At 38.1% G+C, this 24,308-nt stretch overlaps 1 protein-coding gene across 1 annotated transcript; it reads left to right on the forward strand.

Moving 5' to 3' along the window:
• The first annotated feature begins 1,676 nt into the window (after positions 1-1,676).
• Positions 1,677-23,857, forward strand: TSBP1 (testis expressed basic protein 1). The gene is made up of 5 exons (XM_070418849.1): positions 1,677-1,686; positions 2,291-2,311; positions 17,215-17,235; positions 18,443-18,457; positions 23,025-23,857. Exons 4-5 carry the CDS (start codon positions 18,454-18,456, stop codon positions 23,711-23,713), a joined length of 693 nt encoding a protein of 230 aa, XP_070274950.1. The 5' UTR covers positions 1,677-1,686; positions 2,291-2,311; positions 17,215-17,235; positions 18,443-18,453; the 3' UTR covers positions 23,714-23,857.
• Positions 23,858-24,308: the final 451 nt, after the last annotated feature.

The raw sequence follows: 24,308 nt of genomic DNA on the forward strand, positions 1-24,308 counted from the left end.
GAATACATGTCTGTCTTCACTCCCTGAATGCTATCAATGAAAGTCCACTTTAATGACACCTAAGAAATTCACTTTCTATCTGATATTTCTGTTATGCACCCACTATGGGCTTTTTCCTAAACATGGCTGTTTTTGTTTCAAAGGAAAGACTGACATTATTATTTCTTATACCCTTTGCCCCAAATTTTGCTAGAATATTTATTAATTTATACAAAACATAGACCACAAAGATTATTGGCGGGGGAAAGAGGGGGGAGGGGAATGAATGATTTTTTCCTAGTAAGTTAAAATGTCCTACTAGAAACAAACAAGATTTTACATGTTGAGAAGCACTCCTGGTCAGGACAGAGTAGAGATGACTGAGGAGGAGCAGGAAGAGTGAAGCTCTGCTCACTTCTGGCTGTGCTGGAACTGCTGGCCTTCACTCTCTCAGCACACGCGTCGACCACTTCTCCCCTCTCAGATTGCTAAATAGCACCTGAAAAATGAAACTGATGAACAGAAATAATTTTGTAGGAAATAGAAATGAGAGGGATGAAAATCTCCCAGGACTGGCCCTATTGACTTTTCGACAAAATAGTTCATTTTCAACTAAATGTAAGGTAGAGATGACAAGGAAAAACTCGTGAAAGTTAGCAATGAGAAAAGGGAGTAGAATGAAAATAGAATCAAAATTTAAGGGAAATGAGGTTTTTCCAACTCTGTGGTATTTCAATTTCCGAGAGAAGTTGGATGATAAAAGGAAAATAACTTGCCTCCTTCCCACCCTTTCAAAGTGACTATACTCCTAGAAAAGGCAGACTGAATAACTCAGGTAAAAGCCTTTGGAGTTTGCTCATCCTTTTCATTCCAGAAATTCCTTTCTGGAAACAGTATCAGTAAGAATTCTATTATCAATGTCAATTCTGTTATCAGTGTCAACCCATACTAATCATTTGTTTGGATTCCAGCACGTGCAGCAGTACCTATCAGTAAGTTCCCTTTTCTTTCTTAAATCTGGTACAAACTGGGAATCTCAAAAAGAGGAGAAACTTTTTTCTAATTCTGACCCAATTCCATCTAATGTTTTTACTTATAAATATTCCCTGTCCCTCTTACTTGGCAACTTGATGGGTTATCAATTATTCAATAATAAAATAATAAACTGATTAAAAGACTAAGTTTAAAAGAAATACTTTGTTTTCTAAAAAAAAATTCAAATAGCTTTTAATAACAAGCTTTTCATTCTGCAAAAAAGAAAGATATATAGGGTGGGATACAACAAATGTGGAGATGCCAACAAGGAATAGAGGAAGCTATGTCAGTGTGGGAAGAGGAAAGAGGTCACCTGCAATTAGCATTCAGAACTGTAATTGTTTAAAAATTCAAATCCTCCATGGTAGGAAAGAGAGGAACAGAATGGCCCGGGCACATTGTACGAGCTCTCCTGGCCGTTCTGCTGCAGGGAAATACACTGACGCCAGTCACGCCCGACTGGGGCTCCTCCTTCACCACAAACCAACGCCACCCACTCTGGTTCCACCCTGGATGTCTTCCCGGGGGAGGGCGGTGTCCTCCAAAGATCGTTCTGTTAGTGCCTTGGAAAGAATAAGAAAGGGAGGAATATATATCTATAGCCTTTATCCAAAAACTCTGCTAATATGTTTTTATTTCATGTTGTTCTGCCAGTTACAACAATACCTATTGGTAAGTTGTTATTCATCTATTTCCTAATCCCAGTGTCCTGTAGACATTTTCCCTGATAGAAAGGATTTCACATTCACATTGTCCCACCCCCTGTGCCCTATTATATAGTACACTTAAGTTACTAAAGAATTCAGAAGCTATAATATGGCCAGTGAGTGGCAACAAAAAATTTGAATAAGAAACAGAAAATTAAGACCCTGATGTAATATGTTTTACCTAATGAAGAGAAAAATTTAAATGTAATAAGCAAGGCTTTGCTAAAACTTACACATTCATACATCACGGATCCTGCTTAAATTAATCTAACCCTTCCAGAAAGGAAATTTGCAGTATGTTGCAAAATACGTAGAATATAGTATCCTTTAAATTTATAATTCCATTCCAGAGATGTGCCCTAAGGAACAATTCAAATATGGAATAAAATAATTTTCATGATATCATTTGGTTGAGGGAAAAGGCCTGGCCTGTGTGGCTCAGTGGTTGAGCCTAGACCTATGAACCAGGAGGTCACACACACAAAGCGAAAGGGCCGGTGCATTGCTAATCAATGAGAACTGAATACATAATTCAGAAAGATAATAACTTGCTGTATTTTCTTTTTCAGCATTTGCTCCAGTAGCAGCTGGTGAGTTCATTGTCTTTCTCGGTTTCCCCTGGTCCTGTTACATCTGGGTTCCTCTGTTTGCACTGACACTCTTGACACCTGACAACACTGAATCCAGAGAGTCAGGTCCATCTCTTCCCTCCATGTTTTCTTTAAGTTACAGTGGTTTGGGATTAGGGGGGTCGGGGGGTGGTTTCTTTTTAATTTTGGTTTTGGTTTTGGTTTTGGTAAGTCAGAGGCCCACAGGAACAGCAATCAATGTGTTAAGAACAGAGAGAAAAAAAAGTTGTTCATTTGTTTAGAGAATTAGGTTATGGAAGAGAAACAAAAGGACACAATGCTGGCAAATATGTGAGGGTGAAAAGACAGGAAAGACCAAGGAAATAACACACTAAGACATTTATATTTCAATCTGAAGCTACAGGGTCACAAAATAAAACTCCAAAACATAAAAGGTGAAAAAGTTAAATGAGAAGATATGAGTAGAAGGAGGGACAGACTGCACAATGTAAACAAGGGAAACGCTAAGTGAAACAGAGTGGAAGACAGAAGAGGTCGGCCTTTGCCCTCTCGGTGGAATTTATCAGACGTAAACCTGGACCAGCACTGCCGCTCAGAGAGTAAGGGGTAGGAGCAGCACTTAGAAAGCCTTTTCGGACTTCTCCCTGAATAAATTGAGTTGGTACTTGCCTTTAATAATGTTCAGGAAAACAACAAACCTTTGTGTTTCCATTTTTAAAAAAAAACACTGTTGGTCTAAATGTACCAATTAAAAACCAAAAATTAATAAAACACAAAATCAAAGCCAAACTAAATAAATGGAAAGATATTCCAAGACTCAAAATTGTCATAATGTCATTTTTTCCTAACGTGGTCTGGCCACAACATCCTTTAGATAATCAGAGCCATTGGCTGGAAAATGGCACTTTTGATTTCCAAATCTTAACTGATCTCGACAATTTAGTTCAGCGTAATGGCAAGTGGTCCGAGGTTCCATATGTCCAGGCTTTCTGGACACTTAGATCTTGTCCTTTCCTCTGTCGGTCCGTCACCTCTTTTCAGATCCTCCTACTTAATGAAAAAACTCCTGAAACTCAATCCCCTCCGGTAATTAATACGACACCAGTCAATGACACCTCCCCCCCCCAATAATGTTACTTCTTCTGACTCTGCAGACCACTTTCCTCCATCATCCCCTTCCATATGCAATCCCCTCTTCGCCTTCCTCAACCGCACCCTCTGCCCCACTTCATTTCTCCACTTCTTGTTAAGCCTCCTTCTCAACCCATCCTCTGTCCCTCTATGCCCTCTAAGGACCCTGCACCAAGGGAGCCTGTCACTTCCACTCAAACTCCATGCCATCTCCCCCCGATACTTGTTCTTGGGGTCCCCCTCCCGCTGAGACCAAAGCTCCCTCCCCCTTGGGTCTGTACACCCTAAGGGAGGTTGCAGGACGACAGGGCATCATGAGGGTCCACGTCCCATTTCCAAATAGAAAAGAGATTAGGCTCCTTCTCCTATGATTCAACCAAATTTACAAAAAATTTAAATACTTAAACATGTGGTCTGACTTCTCCAGCTGTCCATGCCATCCTTACCTCCACAACCACCCCAAGGAAAGGGGTCGCATTTGGGCAGCTGCTAGGGCTCAGGATGACAAATTATTTGCTGAAAATTCAAACGAATTTAGGGGAATGCAAGGCACAATGCAATTCCAGCAGCAAGCCAGGCTGGGTCTGTCAGGAGCTTCCCCCACAGGAAGAGGACGGCGCATGTCCTCACTTGTCTTTCAGAGAGAATGTGAAAGGCAGGATTTAAAGCCGTCAACTATGACAGAGGCTCAGAAATCACCCAAATGTCCTCTGCTGGCCTGTCCATCATATTAATATCACATAAAATACACCTCAGAGCAAAAATTTACCAGGGACATTACATAATTATTCAAAGAACAATCAATACGCCAAGAAGTCACAGAAATCCCAAATGTGTACCAGTATGTCCCAAACAACAGGGTTTCAAAATTCATTGGAGAGAAAACCGATAAAGCTGAAAAGAGAAACAGAAAAACTCAAAATCATAGCTGGTGAACTCAACATCCTATTCTCAGCAACTGATAGGTCATGAAAGAGATGAATTAATTAGCCATGCAGATATCTGAGGGGAGAATATTTCAAACAAAGAGGACAATAAGTAAACCACTCTGGCGTAGAAATATTTTCAGACTCTTTGAGGGAAAGCAAGTGAGGCTGGAGCAGAATGAAAAATAAGGTGAAGGGAAGCTATCAAAGAGTTATAGGGGATTTTGACCTGTCCTGTTTTTATTTATTTTCCCTTGAGCATGTTAGCCATGTATAAATAAAACACTTCTTTTACATTCAAGAAAAAAGTTATGGGGGACAGCCTGTGTTCCTGGGGTCTTCCTTTGAAAGGTGTGGTAATGACTTTGGTCAAGCAAGATATGGCCAGTCACTGGTGGGTCTTAAGCAGGGGAGTGACCTGGTCAGACAGGAAGTGTAAGAGGTGGCTGCTGGGCTACACACCTCTGGGAGTGTCCCAATCAAGGATCCCCACCAGCCTGTGGACACTCTCCAAAGCCAGAGAGGTGTTAAGCCATATCTCCTCCAACTCTGCTGAAAGCTCCTGTGTGTTCCCAAGTGCAGCCCCCAGACCCAGGTCCTGGAGGAAATACCACAAATTAGTTATAGCGTCACCTTCTAGAATAAATAATTTTTAAAAAAGGTGCTTTTAAAAAAATCTTTATTATTGAAAGTATTATATATGTCTCCATTTTTCCCCATTGACCCTTTCTAGCCTGCCCCCACCACAGGCAAAAAAAAAAAAAGTTTCTAATTGCCAGCCTAAATTGTAAGAAACAAAGTAAATATAAATTCTTAACTAGGATGTGTTTGCTACTTCAAATGCAAAAGCAGAAGCACATATCATCAAACACCATGTAAAATAAATAAGTATCACAAAAAAGAGAGAATAATAATTTTTCAGCAACCAAACTCTGAGGCACAGAATATTACATTCTACCTCATAAAGAATTTAAAAATCTGTTATAAAGAAATTTAATGAGCTAGAAGAAAACTCAGAAAACCAATTCCATGAACTCATGAATGAAATCAATGAACAGATGAAGTTATTTATCTAAGAAACTGAAATTATAAAGAAGAACTGAATAAATTCTAGAGCTGAAAAAGTCATAAATGAGATGAAGGAAGCAATAGAGTATATACTAGTATGTGGCAAGGCAAACCAAATGGAAGAAAGAATAAATGACTTGGAGGATAGGAATATAAAAATAATTCAGTTATAAAAGGAGAGCAAACAAATTTTTTAAAAGTGAAGAAACCACAAAAGCCATCAGATTCTATCAAAAATGCAAATATAAGAATAATTGGTGTGCCAGAAGAAGATAGGGAGATGGGGACAGAGTTTAAAGAAATAATAGCTGAGAACTTCCCAAACCTTGGGGAGGAATTGGACATACAAATCCATGAAGCTAATAGGACATCCTATTACCTCAATGCAAAAAGACTTTTCCAAGACACATTGCAATGAAACCATCAAAAGTCAATGATAAAGAAATAATTTCTCACAGACAGCAAAGAAAAAAAAGAAATAACCTACAAAGTAACCACCATTAAGTTAGCAGCATATTTCTCAGCAGAAACTCTACAAACCAGGAGAAAGTGAAATGTATATTCAAAGAGTTGAAAGATGAAAGTTTCCAGCCTAGAATACTTTCCAGCTGTTATCTTTCAAATATGAATGAAAAAATAAAAGCTTTCCCAGAAAAACAAGATCTAAGGGAATTTACCAACACTAGACTTGCCTTACAAGAAATGCTGAGAGGAATTCTTCAAGCTCAAATGAAAAGATACTAATCAGCAACATAAAAACATATGAAGAAGCCATCTTTCTCAGGCAGAGCACATGCCTCCATGTGACATCAGCTGAAGGTGGGGAGAGCAATAGCCCGGCCCTGTGGGATCCCTCTTGCCCCACCCTGTGAAGCTTATACTTGTCTGAGGAATAAAGCCAGAGGCTCTTTCAGTGACTGAGCCTAACAGGCAACTTGCAGGGGAAGGGGAGATGGATCTCTGGGTGCTTTGAGATTTTGGTGACCTGCCCCCAGGCCCAGAGCTGGTAAAAGCCAGACTTGGTGCACAGCTTGGTTCTTGCCACATGCATCAGGCCCAGCAGAGGTGGTCACAATATGTGGATCACTGATAGCTCTTAAAGGTTGCCAGAGCTAGTCACAGACAGCACCTGCCATTAGCCTGCTTCAGAGTCACCCCCAAGAGGCCCAGACCAATAAGCTCAGTGTCCAGCTTCAGACAACAGAGCAGGAGACAATAAGTTTCTCAAGCAGCACATCCAAGGGGCGATCTCAATGGGCACCAAACCCTGCTAAGGTGAATTCTGCTTTATATGCTCAGCACCTGCACAGCAGCTTGCATGCCATGTTGGAGGTTGAGCCTCACAGTCAGCCAGCTTTAGACTCAATCTCATGCACAAAATAGCAATCAAGACTCGATTACAAAAGGAGGGCCAACATAACCCACACAAGGAACACTCCTAAAGCAGATGATCAGGGAGACTGTGCCAAAAGACACCTACTACATAAGACCACCCTAGCAAGCCTGGGAGTCTTAGCAAATCTACCTAACACATAGAAACAAACACAAAGATGCAGCCAGAGGGGAGAGACAAAGAAAGAGGCCCAAATGACAGAACAGAAGAAATCTCCGGGAAAAAAGAGCTAAATTAAGTGGAGGCAAACAATTTATCAGCTATAGAGTTCAAAGTAATGATTATAAGGAGGCTCAATAATTAGTAAAAGGATATAGAAACCATAAAAGAGGGCCAGTAGAAATGAAGAACGAAATATCTGAAATCAAGAATGGACTGGAAGAAATAAACAGGTTGGATGAAACAAAGGATCAAATCAGCTATTTGGAAGACAAGGTAGAAAAAAAATCAGAGCAGCAAAAAATAAAATGAATGAAGATAGTTTTAAGGGACCTCTGGGAGAACATGAAGTGCAACAATATCCAAATCAGAGGGGTACCAGAACCAGAAGAGAGTGAGCAAGAGATTGAGAACCAATTTAACCAGGTGAAGGAAACCAGGTGAAGGAAAAAGACACACAGGTCCAAGAAGCATAGAGAGTCCCAAACAAGGTGGACCCAAAGAGGCCCATACCAAGACACGTCATAACTAAAATGGCAAAGTTTAAAGACAAAGATAAAATCTTAAGTCACAAGGGAAAGGCAGTTAGTTACCTACAAGGCAGCTCTCATAAAGCTGTCAGTTGATTCCTCAAGAGAAACATTTCAGGCCAGAAGGGACTGGCATTAAATATTGAAACAAATGAAAAGCAAAGACCTACAAAAAAGGCTACTTTATCCAGCAAGTCTATCATTTGATATTGAAGGAGAAATAAAGAGCTTCTCAGACAAGGCAAAGCTAAAGGCGTTTGTTACCACTAAACCAGTATTATAAAAAATGTCAAAGGGCTTGTAAAGAGGAAGAGGAGGAGGAGGAGGTGGAGGAGGAGGAGGAGGAGGAGGAGGAGGAGGAGGAGAAGAAGAAGAAGAAGAAGAAGAAGAAGAAGAAGAAGAAGAAAAGAAGAAGAAGAAGAAGAAGAAGAAGAAGAAAAGAAGAAGAAGAAGAAGAAAAAGAAGAAGAAGAAGAAGAAGAAGAAAGAAGAAGAAGAAGAAGAAGAAGAAGAAGAAGAAGAAGAAGAAGAAGAAGAAGAAGAAGAAGAAGAAGAAGAAGAAGAAGAAGAAGAAGAAGAAGAAAGAAGAAAGAAGAAGAAGAAGAGAGAAGAAGAAGAAGAAGAAGAAGAAGAAGAAGAAGGTTTAAAAATAAAATGGCAATAAATACTTATGTATCAATAATCACTTTAAATGTAAATGGCTTAAATACTCCAATCAAATGGCATAGGGTAGCTGAATGGATAAGAAAACAACTCCCATATATATGCTGTCTGCAAGAGACCCACCTCAGAGGAGATGGGAAAGATATTTCATGCAAATGGAATTTTTTTTAAAAGCTGGGGTGACAATACTTATTATATCTAACAAAATAGACTTTAAAGCCAAGGCTATAGTAAAAGACAAAGAAGGACACTACATAATGATAAAGGGAGAAATCTAACAAGGCAATATAATCTTTGTAAGCATGTATGCACCTAACACAGGAGCACCTAAATATGTCAAATCTTTGTAACAAAAAGGAAGAAGTTGACAGTAACACAGTCATAGTAGGGGATTTCAACACCCCATTGACATCAATGGATAGATCTTCCAGACAGAAATCAACAAGGAGACAGTGGCCTTAAATGACACACTAGATTCAATAGATTTCACTGATTATCTTTATAGCATTTCACCCAAAAGCAGCAGAATATGTATTCTCTTCAAGTGCACCTGGGACATTTTCTAGGATAGACCACATGTTGGGACACAAAACAAGTTTCAATAAATGTAAGAGCCTTGTCTGGTGTAACCTCAGGGTGCATGTGGGAGGCAATTGATCGATGTTTCACACATCGAAGTTTCTCTCCAGCTCTTTCTCTCCCTTTTCCTCTAAGATTAGTGAACATAACCTCAGGTGAAGATTAAAAATAAATAAATAGCCTTGGGCAGTGTTGCTCAATTGGTTGGAGCATCATCCAGTGCACCAAAAGGTGGGGGGTTCAATTCCCAGTCAAGGCAAATACCACGGTTGCAGGTTCGATCAATCCCCAGTCAGGGTGCATGCGGGATGCAATTGATTAATGTTTCTCTCTCACATTGATGTTTCTCCTCTCTCTCTCTCTCTCTCTCTCTCAATATATATATATATATATATATATATATATATATATATATCCTATCAAATTAAATAAACAATAAATATAAATAAATGTAAGGAGATTAAAATCATATCAAGCATCTCTGACCAAATTGTATGAAACTAGAAATCAACTGCAAGAAGAAAACTGAAAAACATCCAAAGACCTGTAAGGTAAATAATACAGTACTAAACAATGAATGGGTTAACAACAAAATCAAGGAAGAAGTTACCTTAAGCAAATGAAAATGAGAACACAACAACCAAAAATCCATGGGACACAAAAAAAGCAGTCCTGAGAGGGAAATTCATAGCACTCCAGGCATATCTCAAAAAACAAGAAAAATCTTCCCCCCAAAATCTAACTTTATACTTAAAGGAACTTGTAAAAGAACAACAAAGTCCAAAGTGAATACAAATTAGGAAATAATAAATATCAGAGTGAAAATAAACAAGTCTAACAAAACAATAAAAAAAGATCAATGAAACCAAAAGCAACCCTTTAACCAGCTTATTAAGAAAAAACAGAGAGGACTCAAATAAATAAAATCAGAAATGAAAGATAAGAAGTAAAAACTGACAAAAGAAATTCAAAGGATTGTAAGAAAATGTTATGAACAACTATGCAACAAATTGAACAATCTGGACAAAATGGATAAATTTCTAGAAACATATAATCTTCCAAAACTGATTCAGGAAGAATCAGAGAATCTGAATAGACAGATGACAATTAGTTAAATTGAAGCAGTAATCAAAAAACTCCCAAAAAAAAATAGTCTTGGACTGGGTGGCTTAGCAGGTGAATTTTACCAAATATTTAGACAAGAAATAAACACCTACCCTTCTCAAACTCTGCCAAAATATTCAAGAGAAAAGAAGACTCCCAAGCTCATTTTACAAGGCTAACATTCTCATAATTTCAAAATCAGATAAAGACACTACAAAGAAAGGGAATTACAGACCAAGATACCCGATGTACATAGATGCCGAAATCCTCAACAAAATATTAGCAAACTGGATCTAAGAATATATTAAAGAGATCATATAACATGACCAAGTGGGACTTATTTTGGGGATGCAAGGCTGCTACAATATCTACAAACTAATAAATGTGTTATATTGCATAAATAAATTGCAAGACAAAAATGATATGATCATATTAATAGATGCAAAAAAAGCATTTTATGAAATCCAACACCCATTTTTTATTTTAAAAAAAAACTCAACAAAGTGGGAATAGAGGGATCATATCTCAACCTAATAAAGGCCATATATGACAAATCTACATACTCAATGGGCAAAAACTAAAGCAATTTCCCCTAAAAACTGGAGCAAAACAAGTTTGTCCACTTTCACCACTTTTATTCAACATAGTAGTAGAAGTACTAGCCTCAGTGATCAGACAAGAAGAAAAAATAAAAGGCATCCAAGTTAGAAAGGAAATTATAACACTGCCATTATTTTCACATGACATGTTATTGTACATAGGAAACCCAAAAGATTCTACCAAAAAACTTCCAAATTTAATAAAGGATTTTGGCAATGAAGCAGGATACAAAATTAACACCCAGAAATCATTGGTACTTTAATGAACACTCAGAAAGAGAAACTAGAAAAGGCATACTTCACAGATCTAGAACAAACACTCTAAAATTGATATGGAACCAGAGAAAGACGCTGAAGGAAGAAAAAGTTGGAGGGATCATAAGACCAGATACTAAGTTATATTACAAAGCCACTATAATGAAAACAACCTGGTATGGCACAGAAACAGACAAATAGATCAATGGAACAAAACAGAGAACACAGGTATCAACCCAAGCCATTATGCTCAATTAATCTTTGATAAAGGAGGCAAGAGTATACAATAGAATAAAGACAGTCTCTTCATAAATGGTGCTGAGATAATTGGACAGCTACATGTAAAAAAATGAAACTAGACTATCAACTTACACCATACACAAGAATAAACTAAAAATGGATAAAAGATTTAAGGTCATGAAACCATAAAAATTCTTGAAGAAAACACAGTCAGCAAAATATCAGACTCTTATGTAGCCAAATTTTCACTGATACAATGCCCAGTGCAAGAGAAACAAAGGAAAAAATAAACAAATGGGACCATATCAAAATAAGAAGCTTCTGCACAGCAAAAGAAATCAGCATCAAAATTAAAAGGGAACCCACTGTATGAGAGAACATATTTTCCAATAATACACCTGATAGGGGGTTAATATCCAAAATATACAGTGTGCTCATACAAATCAACAAAAAGAAAACAAATAACCCAATTTTTAAAAAATGGGCAGAAGACCTAAATAGACACTTCTACAAAGTGGACATACAGAGGGACAAGAGACATAAGGAAAAACGCTTAACATCCCTAATCATCAGAGAGATGAAAACTAAAATGACAATGAGGTACCACCTCACACCTGTCAGAATGGCTGCCAACAATAAATCAACAAACAAGTGCTTGCAAGAATGTAGAGAAAAAGGAACTTTAATACACTGTTGGTGGGAATCAGGCTGGTACAGCCACTATGGAAATCAGTGTGGAATTTCCTCAAAAAATTAAAAATGGAACTTCCATTTGGCCCAGTGATACCACTTCTAGGAATATATCCCAAGAAGACTGAAACACCAATCAGAAAGAACATGTGCACTCCTATGTTCACAGCAGCATTATTTACAATAGCTAAGATCTGGAAACTGCCCAAGTGCTCATTAGTTAGATGAGTGGATAAAAAAGCTGTGGTACATCTACACCATGGAATACTATGCAGCAGTAAAAAGGAAGTATCTCTTACCCTTTGAGACAGCATGGAGGAACCTGGAGAGTATTATACTAAGCGAAATAAGTCAGTCAGAGAAAGACAAGTATCACATGATCTCATTCATATGTGGAATCTAAAGAACAAAATAAATTATGAACAAATTGGTTCAGAGTCATAGAAGCATGAAACAGACTGTTGAATCTCAGAGGGAAGGTGGGGATGGGTGGGTAGGTGGGGATGGGTGGGTGGGTGGGTGGGTGGGAAGAAATCAACCATAACCCATGGACACAGACAGTGGTGTGGTGAAGGATTGGGGCGGGGGTAGGTTAAAAGGGGTCAATGGGAGTGGGGAGAGGGGGACATATGTAATACTTTCAACAATAAAGGTTAAAAAAAGAACTACAAATTGGCAGTTACAAAATAGTCACAGAAATGTGAATTACAGCATAGGGAATATAGTCAATAATATTACAATAACTATGTATGGTGCCGGATGGGTACTTGAAATATCAGGGGAGTCACTGTGCTGTAAGCATGAAACTATTACAATGTAATATTGAATGTAAACTATAATCTAAAAATAAATTTAAAAAATAAATAAAGGTCATAGATGACAAATGCACAGCCAACAATATATTGAATAAGTAAAAACTACACGTGTTCCCCTTAAGAATAGAAACAAAAAAAGTTGTTTGCTTTCACCACTCTTAATCAATATAGTATTGGAAGTCCTAGCCATAGTAATCAGACAGAAAGAAGAAATAAAAGGCACCCAAATTAGAAAGGAAGAAGTAATTGCATGTCATGCAGATGACATGATACTGTATGTAGAGAATCCTACTAGAAAAAACTACTAGAATTGATAGATGAATTCAGTAAAGTAGCAGGATATTAAATAAATATGCAGAAATCAGTTGCATTTTTATACTCCAATGATAAACTATCAGAAATGGAAACTAAGAAAACAATCCCATTCACAACTACCTCAGAAAGAATATAATACATAGGAATAAATTAAACCAAGGATGTAAAAGACCTGTATTCAGAAAATTTTAAGACACTGAAGGAGGAAATTGAATAAGATACAAATAAGTGGAAGCATATACCATGTTCATTGAAAGGAAAAATTAATGTTGTTAAAATGTCTGTACTATCCAAAGCAATCTACAGATTCAATGCTATTCTTATCAAGATACCAATGACGTATTTCACAGAACTAGAACAAATATTCTAAAAATGTTTATGGAACCACAAAAGACCCCAAATAGCAACAGCCATCTTAAGAAGGAAGAACAAAGTTGGAACAATCAAACTACCTAATAGCAAACTATACTACAAGGCCATAGTTATCAAAACAGCATGGTGCTGGCATTAAAAACAGGCACACAGAACATTGGAACAGAAGAGAGAGCCCAGAATTAACCATCCACATATATGGTCAACAAATATTGGAGAAGGGGGCAAAACCACCCAAAGGGAAAAGGACAGTCTCTTCAACAAGAGGTGCTGGAGAAACTGGATAAATACATTCAGAACAATAAAGTTGAACCCCTATCTTAAACCACTCACGAAAGTTAATTCAAAATAGATCAAAGATTTTAAAATAAAACCTGATACCAAAAAACTTCTAGAAGAAATGGTGATCTTGGCATTGATTTTCTGGATATGACATCAAAAGCACAAACAATAAAAGCAAACACAGATAAGTGGGACAACATCAAACTTAAGAGCTTCTGCACAACAAAAGAAACAACAAAATGAAAGGCAACCTTCAGAATAGGAGAAATTTTTTACAAACTAATTTCAGATAAGGGGTTAATATTGATTTTACTCATATGTGGAATTTAATGAACAAGTTGAACTACCAAAAAAAAAAATAGAGACAGAGTCATAGATAAAGAATAAACAGACACCTCTGGTGGAGGGGTGGTGGTGTGGGGGTTGAGGGTGGAGGGGTTGAGCAAAAAAGAGAGAACTCATGGACATGGACAAAAGTATGGTAATTGTAGGGAGACAGAAGGGGCGAAGGAGGTGGATGAGGGAATAGAGGGGGGAAATGGTGATAGAAAAATTAATAGAACAGAACAAGAATAGAATAGAATAGAATAGAATAGAATAGAATAGAATAGAATAGAATAGAATAGAATAGAATAGAATAGAATACTCATACAACTCAATATCAAAAAACAATCCAATTTAAGAATGGGAAGAAGAACTGAAGAAAAATTTTGCCCAAGATATCCGAGTGGACAACATGTACATGAAAAGATTTCAACATCACTAATCATCAGGGAAATGCAAAGCCAACCACAATGAATTAACACCTCACATGGGTTAAATGGTTACTGTCAAGAACACAGAGATAAGTGTTGAAGAGATGTGCATTTACATTTCCACATTGTTGGTGGAAATGTAAATTGGTTCAGCCACTAAGGAAAACAATATTGAGTTTCCTCAATAATTAAAAATAGAACTACCAGAATCTTTACAACCTAAACCCAACAAAATGGCTCCCACCAAGAAGGGTAATGAGAAAAAGCGCTTTTCGGCATCAATAAGGTAATGACCAGAGAACACACTTATCAACATTCACAAGCTCATCTATGGAGTGGGTTTCAAGAAGCATGCCCCTCAGGAACTGAGAGAGATCTGGAAATTTGCCATGAAGGAGATGTGTGCATTGACACCAAGCTCAACAAGGCTTTCTCAGCCAAAGGAATAAGGAATGTCCCTCATGTATCTGGGAGTGGTAGTCCAGAACACGTAATAAGGATGAAGATTCACTAAACAAGGTCTATATGTTGGCTACCACTTTCAAAAATCTATAGTTAATGCTGATTGTTGAACAAAGTTATAAAACTACAAAAAAAAAAAAAACCACAAACAAACAGAAAATAGGTTCTCCAAATGGTATAGCAATTTCCAGTGTACACCAAAGAAAGGCCTTGGGGAGGGGTCAGGAGTTGGGAGGGAGGAGGTCATTGGAGTGGGGAAAGGAGAAAACATCTGTAAAGCTTTCAACAATAAAGTTAAATTTTTTAAACAAGGAAATGAAAATGGGGTATTAAAGAGATGTATGCACTCCTTTGCTTATTATAGCATTATTCATAATAGCCAAAACATGGAGACAACCTAACTGTCTGTATCAACTGATGAATAGATCAATTAGATGTGCCCTATATACACAGTGGAATATTATTCAGCCATGTGAAAGGAGGACATCTGCAATTTGCAACAACATAAATGAACCTTGAGCATATTATGGTAAACTAGAGGCCCGGTGCCTGGATTCGTGCACTGGTGGGGTCCCTCAGCCTGGCCTGCACCCTCTCATAATCTGGGAACCCTCAGGGGACGTCAGACTGCCAGTTTCGGCCCCATCCCCACAGGCCAGACCGAGGGACCACGCACATGCACAAATCTGTGCACCAGGCCTCTAGTGTGCATATAAGATCTTTGTTTAATCTCTCCCCACCCTCTCCCCTCCCCGCTTCCCTCTGAGATTCATCAGTCTGTTCCATGTTCCCATGCCTATTCGTTGAGTGCTCCCTGGTGGTCAGTGTGCATCGTGGCTACCGGTGGAATGGTCAAACAGTCAAACAGTTGAACATTTAGCCAGTCACCTAGGCTTTTATATATATAGATGAACAAGACAGACAGAGGAAGACAAGTACTATATGGTATCATTTGCATATGGAATCTAATAAAGTCAAACTTATAAAAACAGAAAGTTCCAGAGGTTAAGGGATGTGAGATAGGACAGATGTTCAAAAGTACAGTCTTGCAATGAGTCATAAATAAGGCCTAGAATAGTGGTTCTCAACCTGTGGGTTGCGACCCCTTTGGGGGTCGAGCAACCCTTTCACAGGGGTCACCTAAGACCATCAGAACACATATATAATTACATATTGTTTTGTGATTAATCACTATGCTTTAATTATGTTCAATTTGTAACAATGAAAATACATCCTGCATATCAGATACTTACATTACGATTCATAACAGACACAAAATTACAGTTATAAAGTAGCAACAAAAATAATTTTATGGTTGAGGGTCACCACAACATGAGGAACTGTATTAAAGGGTCGTGGCATTAGGAAGTTTGAGAACCACTGACCTAGAAGTTTAATACACAGTATAGTAAATGTAGACAATAATATTGTATTATAATCATCAAACTTGCTAAGAGACTAAAACATATAACTCCAACCACAAAAAAGAAAGGATCATTATGTAACTCTAGAGGCCCAGCATGAAATTCATACACTGGCGGGGAGGTCCCTCAGCCTAGTCTGTGCCCCCTCGCAGACCAGGACTCCTCAAGGGATGTCCACCTGCTGGCTCCTTACTGCTCAGTTTGCTGCTTCTTAGCAGCAGGCTCCTTACCAGCAGACTCTACTGCTAAGCTCATTGCTCCTTAGCACTGCCGCAGAGGTGGGAGAGGCTCCCACCACTGCCACTGTGCTCACTAGCCATGAGCCTGGCTTCTGGCTGAGCGGCTGCTCCCCCTGTGGGAGAGCACTGACCACCAGGGGGCAGCTCCTGTACTGAGCGTCAGCCCGTGGTTGTCAGTGTGCATCATAGCAACCACTCGTTCTGGTCGTTCCACCGTAACAGTCCCTTAGGCTTTTATTATATAGACTAGAGGCCCAGTGCACAAAATTGGTGCAGGGGGGGGGCGGGGAGGGCCTCAGCCTGGCCTGCACCCTCTCCAATCCAGGATACCTAGGGGGATGTCCAACTGCCGGTTTAGGCCCGATCCCGCAGGGATCATCCTTCTTGCAATCCTGGACCGCTGGCTCCTAACCTCTCACCTGCCTGCCTTCCTGATTGCCCCTAACCACTCTACCTGCCTGCTTGATTGCCCCTAACCATCTCTGCTTGCTGGTCTAATTGCTCCCTAACTGCTCCCCTGCTGGCCTGGTTGCCTCCTAACTGTCCAGAAGGAAGTCGGATGTCCAGAAAATGTCCAGTCAATTGGTCTAATTAGCATAGTACCCTTTTATTAGTATAGATGATCCCTACACTGGCAATCATATTACTATATGTAAATGTGTCAAGTTAATGTGCTGTTCACCTTAAATGTGCAAATATATTTCAATAAAAAGTGTTTAAATAAAGCAGCTAATTACAAATTCTTTTTAAACTACAACAGGACAAGAGCAGTGGAAGTTTCCCACATTTAAATAAATGGAACTTAAATGCATGACACAGATTCTACCTAGTGCAGAGACTTATGGGATGGAAAATATAGGAAATTCAAGTATCTACTGATGTGTTTGTCTTTATCTCTTTCAGTTGACGATTCTGGAAAAATCAGTAAGTTTGGATCATTTCCTTATCTTACCTATTACTGTATCCAGGACCCTTGAGATTTTGTTTCCAAATTTTTTTGTATTCACATTCTTCTAACTTAGTCATTATTTCTTAAATTATATTCTCATACTTTGATTCTCTCTTATCTATGTTTGTTTTATAACAAAATAGAATGGTCTTATATTTTATTTGGGCTATTTACTGCCAAAGATTGTTGGCATATATTCCCATCCAGTCTACCCACAAGATAGCGTGTTTTCCTTGTGCTATAATCTGGCAATGAATAATTTTTTCTAAAAAAGAAAATCCTCTAAAACTGATGAAAAGAATAGGTGTCAGTCATCTACTGATGGGCACATGGGATATTTCCAGAACTGAGCTATTGTACATTGTGCTGCTATGAACATAGGGGAGCATACATTCTTTCTGATTGGTTCTTCAGGTTTCCTAGGACATATTCCTAGTGGTACATTTACACAATGGAATATTATGCAGCAGTAAAAAAGTAGGATCTCTTACTCTTTTAGACAGCATGGAGGAACCTGGAGAGTATGTTAAGTGAAATAAGCCAGTCAGAGAAAGAGAAGTATCATGTGATCTCACTTATATGTGGAATCCAATGAACAAAAACTGATGAACAAAATAGAAGCATAGAACAGACTGTCAAATCTCAGAGGGAAGGTGGGGGGCGGAGGGGAGATATTAACCAAAGAACTCGTATGCATATACGGACACAGACAATAGGGCGGTAAAGGCCTGGAGGAGGGGGTACAACAGGTGCAGTCTAGAAGGAGTCCATGGGGAAGGGAAAAGCATTTGTAAAACTTTCAACAATAAAGATTAATAAAAGATATAGATTAGCTATGCATGTAAAAAAGAATAGGTGTCAGGACAAGACACAATTTTGACAATTGACCAACAACACACATTTTCAAACTGATCTGAAGAAGAATGGGGAAAAAAAACTGACTTGTGAAAACAATGAAAGTAGGAAATTACAATGGGAAGGTATGAAATTAGTAAAGCTAGAGTTGCTGTGGAGGAGGATGTGGAGCGTGGGCCAGCAGCAGTCCTGGGGCTGAAATCACTGGGGGATTCCACGTCCCCCGCTGGTCCTGCAGAACATTTACCCACAGAGGGTATCATTAGAACTGGGTTCTCCTTGAGTTAGAAAATTCCCACTAATCTTTCTTTTGTGTTTTATTTTTAGCATTATCTCCTATGGGTAAGTTCCTTATCTATTCTTAAATGATATTGTACATTGTTTATAGTTATTTTCTGGCCTGGCTGTTTCTACTCCCAAAATACATACTTGTGCTTCTAAGGCCATTTTAAATGTCCCCATTCTCCAAAATGAAGCAATACTTTCGAAAACTATTTTTGGAGAGATTGCTATAGAGGAGATGAATTCATACAAAAGAGTGGCATGATCTCTGGCCATCTTCCTGACTCTGAGTCTCCTCACTGACTCCCAGCAAAACATGATAAAAGAAAGATTGGTTCTGAATCCCATTAGTTCCTCACTGGTAATTCAAAACTCTTTTTCAGTTGTAAGTAAAGGCCTACTGTATCATATGAATAGAAAAAAATAGTTCAGAACAAAATCTTATCTATTTTCTATTGCCTCTAAATAACTTACTTTGAGGGATAGTAGGTATTGAATTTCTACTATATACTATGCACTGTGCTAGGCATTTTCAAACCCCGTAAGTATCTCTCATTCTTACCATAGCCCTGCTTGGTAGCTATTATTACCCCCTGCTTTACAGATCAGGAAACTGGCTCAGACATTTACAAAGTTAAAGGGTTGGTAAAAAGCAGGATGCAAACACAGGGCTTCCTGTCCCAAAGTGAACACACCTTCTACCTCTACACACTGCATCTTACACTGAACCACAAATGCCTCTGTTGTGATTACTCCGGAAGCCTTATCTGTAAAGCAAATATTTGTAAATACAAATATGCATCTACTAGAGAAGCTGTAAATTAAATGCACACAAAAGGTTAAAAATAAAAGGCATCCATTTAAATCGATGCGTGTCTTTTAACTGTTTTCTAAATTCAAATTTCTCTATGTCCGGATTATTTAATGTAGGCTCAGCTCTTCAAGGAAATCCATCATATGAAATGAAAGAGAAAGGCAATTTTTAAAACTCTGTAAACATATCATAAGAAGCAAGTAAGACTGAGATGTAGTGAGATACCCTCAAGCATCTCAAACATTCTAACCGCTGGCAAACACAAAAGATGCTCCTATTTAAACCTCACTGTTCTTCCTCAGTTTCCACTGGAACGAGGGTTGGCTTGTGGTTGGGGGAGAGGCCGTGAAGCTGGGAGAGAGGGCATTCCGAGCAGTCATGAGGGGCCTGCTCCCCACGTGCCCTCCCCACCTGGGGAAGGTGATAAGACCAAGCATGTCCCTTAAAGAGGAAGGGGCGATGAGAAAGGCTCACAGGCCAAGTCCCTTCCTAGAAATGAATTCGTTCTTGGTAAATGTTTTTCAATTGCCAGAAATACAATCTGGTTAACTTTTTCATTTCTTTACTTTAAAAGATATATTGTTATTGACAATATTTCAAACATGTTCTTCCCTGTTAATATTTTAATAAACGAGGTTAAGGTTGAATTCCTTTATTCAAAGAAAGATTTATGACACATCAGCCCATCAGACTCGATCACCTCTCAGGTTGAGGCCCTTATTTTCTCTCCTCTATAGTCAGCTGATAAGTATGTGACCTTTTAAATGTTGGTTCGTGGCCTGAGAACCAGGATGCTTCATCTCTCAAATCTTCTACTGACTGTGCTCTCACTGGCGGGCACTGGATTAAGAACCAAGTAATGTTAGTTTCCTAAGAAAGGCCCTGGTCTATGTTCTACATTATTTAAGAATCATAACAATTAGGATGATTAAATGTGATAGTTATTTCTTGATATCTTTCTGCTTTGACAAAACTTATCCAATTAAAATATTTTTTTCAATTTAAACTTTTTTTTATTGCTAAAAGTATTACAAAGGGTATTACATATGTGTCGTTCCCCCCCCCCCACCCCCGCCCTTGACAATCCCCTGGCCTCCCTTACCCCCCAGTGTCTTATGTCCATCAATTTAAACTTTTTAATCAGCCTGAATACATTACAATGATTGTCAAGGTCTTGATTAAATCTTTTAATTTTATTAGAATTTTGTTGTATAAGCTACCACCTGCAATGAATGGACACTTAGGCAGGATTTACAAAGGTTTGTATTATGGAACTTGTGGGGAGCAAGGGGGAGGAAAGACTGATGCACCGTCTAGAAATCTGGAAGAAGGGAGAGAGGAATTTAGGGTTTGGTGGAATGATGATTTGTGCCTTCCTTCTGTAATACAAAGTTGAAATAAAGGGAACCTCACTTTATGGGATAACTAGAGTCCTAAAAAATACATCCCCAGCAAAACTAATTTCTTACATTTAGTTTGAGATCAAAAATATTAGGCAAAAATATTAAAATATTCAAGGGTATGAAGATCCTATGAGAAGTGACTGGAGGTATTTTGTAATGGGAAAAATAATAAACATTTTATAAATTCTACAAAATTGTAGCTAACATAGACACTGATTGTTTCCTTAAATACTAGAATACTTCATTTTGATTGACAGAATCTAAATTATTTAGGAGGTAAATTTAGGTTAAAAATGGGAAATGCAGTAGTATAAATGACAGTAAACAAGGAATAAATTACCTCCAAGAGATGGTAAAACTAAAAATTATTCATAAACTAAGAAAAGTCAGTTTGTATCGAAGTACATTCCATTGAATTCATAAAGTTAGACGCTTTGGTGGAAAAATACACTCTCTTCACTCCACACCACACCCCAAGCAGAAGCTGTCCACTGGTGATACTGACAGATACTGACAGATAGCAAGATATCCTGGGCTGTGTTTCTCAGTACAGAAGGACTAGGGATATAGTACCACTGGCTTTCATTGGAAAGTTGGAAATGAGTTTGTCTAAAATAAAATATCTAGTTTCTATATCTTAATGAACAAGATAGTGAGGAAAATACACCAAAAAAATAAAAAATAAAAAGTTCAGAAAGCATTAATGCAGAGTTTCAAATATAATTTTGATTTTGGTGTCAAAAGATTAAAATGTCAAACAGGAAACACTGCACTACGACATTCATTTTGATTCATAATTACCTCTCTATCTAATACAGGTGTGTCTCACTTTTTAGTACTGATAAAATACAGTTCTATATATGTCAATTTTTCAAACAACAAACTCTAAATGTACCAAAAAGCTTTTAAAATTGAAAAAGTCAAATAATTAGTTATTATGCAAGAAGTCTTCCTGTCATGTATATATTATTCCTCTAAATTATTTGGTTGGAACTAAGAATAACTCGTCTTAATAGTTTTGAGAAAGTTTTTGCCTGGTCTGTCTCATTTGGTTGTAGTAATAGCCAATACTTACTGCGCTGTACTGAGTGCTTTACTTAGATGATATTATTTAATCCTCACAACACTTTTGTGAAGAAGTTACTACTATTGCTCCCATTTTACAGATAAAAAAGTAAAGTTTGCAAAAGGTCACCCAGCTAGTTAGGTATGGAGCCAAGATTTGAACTAGTCTGACTCTAAAAGCCATCCTCCTTAAACTATCTGTCTAGAAAACTTAACTCTACAAAGTGGAGAGAGCAAACAAACTAAATATGAGGTGTGAGTCTTTGGGGGTTAACCGACTTACCTAAATAAACCCTGCTGGCAGGAATACTAAACCCAGATGTTCTGATTCGGCTTTTAAATTCAGTATTCTTTCTACTATATTAATATTAAATGTTAGCTTTGTTCAAAGCAAGACACACCTCTGCTCCATAGCATGAATCCACACAATTCTCCTTGATAGCACAGATTTTGTTTTTCTTAATTCAGTCAAATTGCTAAAAAAAAAAATAAAAAATTTTAAAAGCTAGCTAACAAATTCAATCTTTTTAGGTAACACATACATAAGACATAGCAGAGCTGCTTTGCCTAAACATAATAAAAGGTCCCTGGAATTTTTGCGAAGTGAGTTAGCCGATATTGCAAGAAACAGTCTAGTAGTGGTGATTAAAACTGAACTCTGGAGTCTAACTGCTCAGTTCAAATCCTAGCTCCACCACCTGCTAATTTCATGACCATATTCACATTTATTTAAACTTTCTGTGCCTCAGTTTCTTTATCTGTAAAATGGGGGTAGTAATAGTACTTACCCTAAATGGTCATTGTGAGGATTACATAAGTTAATGTGTATAAAGTGCTCAGAACAGTGAGTGCCTGGTATGTGGTGAGCACTTAATTAATATCAACTAGCACTATTATTACTTTTGCACAATGAGATGTGCTTTTATTTAATATGGAAAGTATATTTTGAACTTCCTTTTTCTATTTTAAGAAACAATATTGTTTCTTTCCACAATTGTTTCTAAATTTAAATTATATTTCTTTTCCGAATACATCCTTCTTTAGCTATTATCAGCATTATTCATTTGGTAGAACATACTGAACAAATGTCAGCTCGCTTATACTACATTTTACTTTATCTTTCATTAATCTTCCAATTTATCGAAAGAGTCTGGAATGTTATCAACACTTCACGTGTAGCATTCCACCATTTTATATTTTCAGGAAAAACTCAAGTTATCTCCAGTCTGTCAGTTTTAAAACACACAAAAAAAAGAAAGAAAGAAAAAGAAACCAATATCAGGGGGGGAAGTAGGAATAGAGAGAACATACTTATCTGAATTGTGCACTTTTGTTGTGTGCTCAGTTATATTTCCAGGTTACATGGATGGAGAACTTGCAAAAAAATCAGATCCCAGAGTCTCGATTCTAAAAAGTGGAGGCACTGCAAAGTCAAAGAGTAGCGAAGACAAAGACAAGGAAGCACTAAAGAAGGAAATCTCCTTCACAGGTTCTGATCAGTCCTTGGCGCACAAAACAAAGAAGGAAAGAAAAGCAAAAGACACAGGGAAGGTAGACATGGAGGCCAAGGCAAAGGGGAGCGACCTGGGAATGCCAACAAGAGAGGAAGCCCAAGTAAAGGCGAGTGAGGCCGGGATACCACAAGGACCAGCATCTCAAGAAAAGGAGAGTGAGGTGGAAATACCACAAGGACAAGCAGCATCTCAAGAGAAGGAGAATGAGGTGGAAATACCACAAGGACCAGAATCTCAAGTGAAGGAGAGTGAGGCCAAAACACCAAAAGGACCAAAAGCGAAAGTAAAGAAGAGTAAGGCTGGGACACCACAAGGACAGAAACCTCCAGAAAACACTGAGAGTTCTGCAGCTAAAGGAAGCCAGGCCAAAGAAAAGGAAGATGCAGGAAAGACTACAGATACGAAAGAAACTGATGCCAAAGACAAGAAAAGTGGTGAAGGAAAGGACCAAGTGAAGGGAAAGAAAGAACCACAAGTCAAGCGTAAAAAAGCAGAAGCAAAAAAGGAGACGGGCAATTAACAGAAGGAAGTACAATGAAAGGAGGAAGAGTGAAGATAAATGAAAGGAAAGCCCGTGAGACAACTGATTATTATGGTTCCTATCGCCCAGATCCGAGTCATACCCCAGCCATTGCGTGAAGGGATTGTAGCTATGGAATGCTTATGATCCATGTCTCTGCAGTTTCTGCTCTTTAGAAGTTTCACCATTTTCAGACTCTCAGCCACAAACCCGTTTCCAACCTTTTTATAAGTTGATACTTATATTACTTAGTCAAGAAAGCCTGGATACTTTCTGAAATAAAACATTTGTATTAAAAACATGCATAATGTTTTTTGACAGATATTATATTTATGATAGCCTGACCAACCAACCAACCAATTTTCATGGTGGGCCTAATGCTTGCAAGGCACTATTCTAGTAATATGGGATACACGGAAGCAATGTCAGAGTCCCTGCAATTAAATTGCTTGTAACATATACAGGGACATAATATGACAATTTTTAAAAAATAGACTAGGGTCAGAATGTAGTTTAGATGGACAATATAATAAAAGTTATCAACTTCTGGGTATAAGAAGGCAAAGAGATTATCTTCGTGGGAAAGGGAAAGATG

Source organism: Myotis yumanensis, unplaced genomic scaffold, assembly GCF_028538775.1.
Source record: "Myotis yumanensis isolate MYYU_CA2020_CCGP unplaced genomic scaffold, mMyoYum1.0.hap1 SCAF_6, whole genome shotgun sequence".
Lineage (NCBI taxonomy): Eukaryota > Metazoa > Chordata > Mammalia > Chiroptera > Vespertilionidae > Myotis > Myotis yumanensis.